Source organism: Populus euphratica, unplaced genomic scaffold (genome assembly GCF_000495115.2).
Source record: "Populus euphratica unplaced genomic scaffold, PopEup_1.0 scaffold397.1, whole genome shotgun sequence".
Taxonomy (NCBI): domain Eukaryota; kingdom Viridiplantae; phylum Streptophyta; class Magnoliopsida; order Malpighiales; family Salicaceae; genus Populus; species Populus euphratica.
Genome location: NW_011500284.1, coordinates 127,113 through 133,884, shown reverse-complemented (window position 1 = coordinate 133,884; position 6,772 = coordinate 127,113). Strand labels below are relative to the sequence as shown.

General features: G+C 37.3%; 1 protein-coding gene across 4 annotated transcripts in view; it reads right to left on the bottom strand.

The window, feature by feature from the left end:
- Positions 1-1,008: 1,008 nt before the first annotated feature.
- Positions 1,009-6,772, bottom strand: part of LOC105113187 (uncharacterized) — a 26,065-nt gene continuing 20,301 nt past the window's right edge. For 3 of the 4 annotated variants that reach the window (XM_011009252.1, XM_011009251.1, XM_011009249.1), the window contains 7 exons: positions 6,731-6,751; positions 5,119-5,991; positions 4,186-4,950; positions 2,869-3,699; positions 2,293-2,562; positions 2,125-2,220; positions 1,009-2,040 (listed from right to left, as the gene is read on the bottom strand). In XM_011009252.1, coding sequence (XP_011007554.1) covers positions 1,186-2,040; positions 2,125-2,220; positions 2,293-2,562; positions 2,869-3,699; positions 4,186-4,950; positions 5,119-5,991; positions 6,731-6,751 — 3,711 coding nt within the window. In that variant the 3' untranslated portion in view covers positions 1,009-1,185. The remainder of the gene's footprint in view (positions 2,041-2,124; positions 2,221-2,292; positions 2,563-2,868; positions 3,700-4,185; positions 4,951-5,118; positions 5,992-6,730; positions 6,752-6,772) is intronic. The other variant, XM_011009250.1, reaches the window with a different exon arrangement.

Genomic DNA, 6,772 nt, shown 5'->3' with positions numbered 1-6,772 from the left:
GGCTTCTTTCTTGACCTCATCCATGGAAGTTGTACTATAAAAATATGAGGTATCATGGGAAGTCATATCTCACTGCAGAAGGAGAATCCACTGGCGAGGAGGGAGGGAGCAGATGAAAAGGAAGGAAGACACTGAAATGACAAACCGCAAATCAGCCTTGTTCCTCAGCTCAATTTTGATGCTCTCGCAATTCCTCAATGTCTCCATGGCTGAAAGCCGCATTCTTGGATGTAAGTATTTGAATATGGGTTCCACACTAATTTTTATATTAGCAATGGATTGACAAAAATGGATTTGACCCATTCTTTTTTCATTTTTTTTATAAGAATACTATTGATCTACAAGCTCATTGATTCGACTGATTCCATATTCCTAATGTTATGCATGAATACATACATATGCCGAGCATAGTTATCATCCCGGTTTACCTTGCTAGGCTAATCTTATAAAGCGTGAACATTATATCTAGTTTAGGTATTAAATATAGATGATTAATAGGTTAATTCATGACCTGATTAATCTGACAAAACTAATACAATCAACTCCAAGGGTTTTTTTTTATAAATTTTTTTCCAAACAATGTTATTTTATTAAAAAAATTATAACAGTATTATTTTATAACAGGCTAGTTTACCTATTAATCCATAAATTAAAGAATGCATGAATACGTTGCTGAGTTAATTACCCATCCTTTCCAGGGCATCTACTGTATGTACAAGGAGATTAAGAACTCCATTTAGTTCCTTGAAAGATTATTGTTTTCTTTCTTTCTTTCTTTTTTAACTACAAATTACGTCATGGTGTTGATATAGGAGTAAACTTTGTTCTTGTTATGAAATTTCTTTTTTTCACTGAGAAAAAAAGACTCACTATAAATTAATCATTCATCTTTTTTCAGAATGTGGATGCGTAACAGAGACTTTCGAAAAGAAATACATCCAGCTTAAGTATAAATTAATAACAACCAAAACTTAGTCAAAGGAGTCAACCTTCATTGCTGACAGAAACTGTAGAGCAAAATATGATTTGATTATTAAAGCCTGTGTTAAGGTTTACAAAGGGTGATCGTAACTTAATAAATTTCATAACAAGACAAAGATAGTGATTCAACGTACATGGTTTATGGCAACAAATAATTGCAAAATTAATCACCATTTCGAAAGTAAATACCAACAACTTAACTGCTCAAGCAAATAAGCTTCGAATCTTACCCCAGTAATAATTGGAATTGTTGGTTCTATTCTCAGCTTCATTTTGTTGTCTCAGAGCTTCTGGAAGAGCTTTCATGTGCGTTTCTAGTTCAGCTTTCCAACTGATCAGCTGTGTACGGATATCTTCTGCATCTTCTTGGATGTGAATTTCTTCTTCTGCAATCTCATCAAGTCTCTTTTTTAATGCTTCCCTCTCTGCAGCAAGACTGCTTGCATTGTTGATAAGATCTCCGTAATGGTTCTTGAGGTCAGAAATTCCTTTTGTCTTATCTTCAATGGAACATTTCAGTGCACTTGTCCTATCAATTTGGTGCTCGTACAATGGGTGGTTGGACACTAGACTATCAAAATTGTCAATGTAAGCTTGAATGATTTCTAACTGCTGAGAATTTAGGAGATCACTTTTCTTTAGATTCTTCATTGTAGCTAGCAACAGGAGGCCATCAGGTGATCTTGCTACTTCCGTCAGGGGTTTCATTAAGATTTTCTTTATCAAACCCATAGAGTAGACGTAACTCTCGAGGCTCACAACATCAGACTCATAAGATTCAGCATGAGTATTTGCACTTGATTCAGGCTGCGAAGAAGACACAGGACATGGCCTGACCAATTGTTCCATGGCAGCAAATAGAGACTCGATTTCTGTAATTGTTTCTGAAGTTTCTCTCGAGGAAGTGTGAGATGTGAGCTTCTGAGTGGAGATTTCATTGGTTGAAGATGCAGAAGTTGATGCAAGAGATTGTTCTGCAGCACTGGGAGGAGATACAAGAACAGTGCTTTTTTGCTGACTTGAAGAAGCAGTCCTAAATTGGTCTTGTGGGAATTCCTTCTGTAGTAATTTCAGTTTTTCTTGAAGTATCATCGAAGAACAAAAGACGGTGCTTGAATGGTTTAATTTGAAATAGAGAATTACCTCATCAGTTGCTTGAGAATCATTTTGAACTTGCTGAGAGATGGGAGCTTCAATGTCAATGGGAGCTAGGGGACTCTGACCTTGTTCACGATCCTCCTGCATTCAGGATGTGGCAAGCTTTTCAAAATCATGTCAGGAACAGTGCAACTAAAAAGAAGAGACAGTTACCTTATCATTCAAAGTTGCCTGGGAATCTTGGTATGTTGAGGTCACTTGAGGGCCTGGTTTCATCAATCCATTTCTCATGGCCTGCTCTTTGATATCAAGATTAGTGCTTGTTTCAATGACAGGATGGGAAGCTTTTCCAGCATCTGGATTCTCATTCACGTGCAAATTCTCAGAAGCTGGTCCTTCAGAGACAGCATACATTTGATTTTTATGTGCTGCAGTTGTCTCACGGGCTAAGCTTGGCTGCCTAGATGAGCTTGGCAATTTGGACTGTGCCATGCCATAACCCAGCAAATGAAATTGAGTTGGAAATGAGTCAACTAAAGAATTAGAGGTCACTACACACAGAGGATTTGAATGGATAGAGGAGCTTTTTGTTGACTCCCCATGTGAAGCTGTATCATTACATTACTTAAGAGTCACAGTATGGTGAAAGCAGTAGAAATTTAACAAGATTATTCGTCAGTTTTGTGTTGGCAGAGTAGCTAGACATTAGTTGCTCATGTTTTCTGGATCCAGGAGAAAAGGAAAACAAAATCTGGACCAGGCAACTAAATTTGGCACAAGAATTCATACCTTCTTCACGAACAAGTTATGTATAGTCAAATTAAGGTCATCCTTCCAGAATCCTGTGCTGTCTCCTTCTGTTAATTGTACTCTCTCTAGCTTTGGGGTGTTTATGACTCCCCATGAAAACAATTCCATCTTGGGGCACTGATCTATGAATACTCTCTCCAATGAAGGAAACATCAACGCACAGTTTTGCATGTAGAAGCTTGTGAGGCTTGGTAAGCAGTGAAATGCCAAATTTTCCAATTTTTGAAAAACAATCTCATTTTCCGCTTCATTTTTGTCGTTTGCAACTACGACTTCAATCGTTTCACATTCGACTACACTCATGCTAGTAAGTTGCACAAGATTTTTAGCTGTTGAGGAAGACATCAAACTTGCTAGCCCATTACATTTTGAGACTTCCAAAGTCATCAGGCATCGGAAAGATACCGACATTGGAATTAAAGTTTTCAGTGTACCACATTCAGATACTCGAAGAATTTCTAGATTTTGGAAAATTTGACATGCCTGCGAGCTTTCTTTCAACAGATGCATGAGTTCCGGCAGCTTAGACAGCTCCAATACTCTTAGCTGAGCAAAGACCTGGTTCGGCCTGCTACTTGTCTCTTCATGCCGGACTATTTCTTTGAAAGAAGCATCACACACAACAAGGCTCTCTAAAATGTTGAATCTCTGAAGGAACCAGGATGGAAAATCAACACAATCAATTGGAAAGTGGACAAGCTCAAGAACCTTTATTTGGCAGAAGAATTCGGTCCGAAATTGGCCACGCTGTGTCACCTCCATGATAGCATTCCAATCCACTCTCAATTTCTTCAATTCTGGAAATGCAACCTGCAACCCAATCCAAGACATAATAAAGTAGGATTTAGTGTCCCTTTAATGTACAGGATGTTATTGCATAAACTGGCAGGCTCCCACCACCAACCATTACCATCATTTAATTCAGGTCAACTTGTGTACATTGGAAAAACAAAAGACGAACTCATGAATATGTTATATTTCACACTCTCCCAGAATGGAAACCTGGATAATTGATTCAGCACCATGCTTAGAAGAGTGAAAAACCAAATTATTTTTACTTGGATACTGTTCCAGGATTATGAGGTTCAACATCTTACATATCTAATCAACCTACTCATTTAGTTGAAATTAAGGATTCAGTAAACTTGATAAAATATCTATCCTTTGATGGTTACATCCATTATTTACATTATTCTACCAATGTTTTGCTTTCAAAATGATTTAATATATAACCAGAAAAGCAGAGTCACTATAACATGGGAAATTGGTGAAACAGGCTTCAGAATACAAACTGACCTTATAGGTGAAAAGTGCAGTGAAATTATAATTGTTTCCCTGACCTTGCCTATGCTCTTTTCCTTTATCAACTGAATAAGGCTCCGGTCCCTCTATAAGGGAGGAGATGAAGATCTTCATTTTTGGACAATCATCTATGCAAATCTCTTCTAACAATGTAAGATTCAGAACACCACTTCCTGAGTAGATACTGCTTAACTCAGGTAAAGACTCGAGAATGATCACTTTTAGGACAGGAAAGATGATTTTATCCACTGCTTCTTCTTCCCCTGTTCTCTCCTCCGTGATGATTTCTTCCATCTTGTCACAGTTTCTTATTACAATCTTCTGGAGATGCACAAGGCTCAATGCCATCGATGGTGTAAATATATTTCTCAAGCTGCTACAGTCATGAACTTCTAGAAAATTAAGGTTTCTGAATTCCAGAATTCCTTGAGGATCCGTGTTACATATATGTCTCAACCTTGATAAACCAATCAAGTTCAATTCATATAAAAGGGGTAAACAAACCCTCCCTTCCTCTGGACTAATCCCTTTCAAATCAAATACCCCTTCCAGTAAATCACAGTTTCTCACTTGCAGTTCTTGCAAATCGTTCATAAACTGTAGCAGAGTGGAAGGTAAAGCATCGAGTGAATAACAGTATTCATCCACCGTGAGGTTTGTTAAATTTCTGAAGAAGTTGAAAGGAAGTTGGCATTGCCATCTCTCTTTCAATTGAGGAAAGTCAGATACCTTTAGCCTCTTTACACCATCAAATCCAACCTGCTCCAATCCAAATTATTGCATTAGTTAAAAAAAGAAGAAGAAGAAGCTAAATTGCTGAAGCACCTGCTCATTCCTAAAAGAAAAGGAAAAATGAATATTTGAATTATTATGAAAGAGGGGCAAGAATCAAGCCATGCTTATAATAGACGAGTTAATGATACATACCATTTCTGTGTATAAGTGTTGTATGGTAATATCAAGATTACCATGCCAACACACTCTATCCTTAGAATACTTTTTCCAGTGTACTCCCTGCAGCTTTGGCGTGCTTAACACTCCTGGAGAGAACATTCTCATATTAGGACATTCTTCCACAACCATTTCTTTCAATGATGGAAATCTGAAGGCACAATTTTCAAAGCAGAAGCTTGTGAGATTCTGTAAATTGAGTAGTTCCAAATATTCTAGTTTGCTGAAAATGATCTCATCATCTGCTTCATCTCCTCCCTGTCTTGCCACCACTACTGTCACTTTTTTGCAATGAGCTATGGTCAAGTTAACAAGTTGCACAAGACTTTTAGCCGTTGATGATGTAAACAAGTTCAATAATCCAAGGCAAGACTGTATATCCAGAGTTGTTAAATTTTGAAAACACACATAAGATGGTGCTAAACTGACCAAACTGTGACAATCCTCTACTTTAAGAGTCTTAAGATTGTGAAGAATAGGAGCTAGCAGGTGGTCTTGCTTCCATATATGTTTTATATCATGAACTGCTTGTATTGTTAAATGTTTTAATCGTGCAAGTGCACGTCTCTCTTCACCAACAACTTCTCTGATCGATGGTAGCTTTTTGAATGAACTATGCCCTTTGTACAAGAATAGCTTTTTGAAAGAACTATGTGTCACGGATAGTGTTTCCAGATTCCGTAATCTTTGCAGGAAACCAAATGAGATAGGATCTGATTTAACACCAAAATCATGTAACTTTAGAACTTTCAATGAGGAATAGCACTCTATTGGTAGTTGGTGATGCCAAATGATGGAAGCAGTTGTGTTCTTGCCACCTAATGACAATTCCTCCAGGTTGGAGATCACCTGCAACACACTCAAACAAAAGCAAAGTGGGAGTTGATATTCTGTCCAAATGAAAGTAATTTCACCTGCATTAATTTACACAATGGGAAAGAGAGAAAAAAAAAGGAAAATCAAGCGCTCACATTCCAATTTAGTATCTAATCAGCCAAAAATGCACTGAAGGGTCTGATCCCATGAGGGACCTGATTCATTTTACCTCTTTTAAGGGTGAAAAGAACCATCTGACATGATATTAGTTATTCCATCTAAACCAAAATTTCTCTATATTTCTTGTAGAAACTTGTTGTAAGTTGAGTTACTAAACAGCAACAAGGAAAAACAAATAAAGTAAAAAAGGGAAGAGAAGTTAGTGCTATGCTATATCATATTTCTGTCAAGGTTTTACTTGATTTAATTCCAAGTGCATTTGGCGCAGAGTCTAGACTGTTCCGATGATATTCATGGCCATTGGAACAGCCTTTCAATGAGAAGCAGATGTTTAATATTATGCAGCCAATAACTAGGAACATATTACTTTGCACAGTGAAAGTTTGGAAAAGAAAAGGAAAAGCTTTGTGTAGAGAAACGTTCATTTTTCATATTTTTTTCTCAAATCCAGGAACTGACCCTTAAACTGTCACTTCCAATGAATATGATGGTAATACAATTGAAATATGTTGAGGCATGAAAGTATCACAGGTTTTTGAATACCTCAGAGAAGAAGTGAAAGGAAAACAGAAGGCATAATTTAGATTCATACCTTTTCGACGAAGAAGAGCGGCTGGTTAGCCGGGGTACCAAG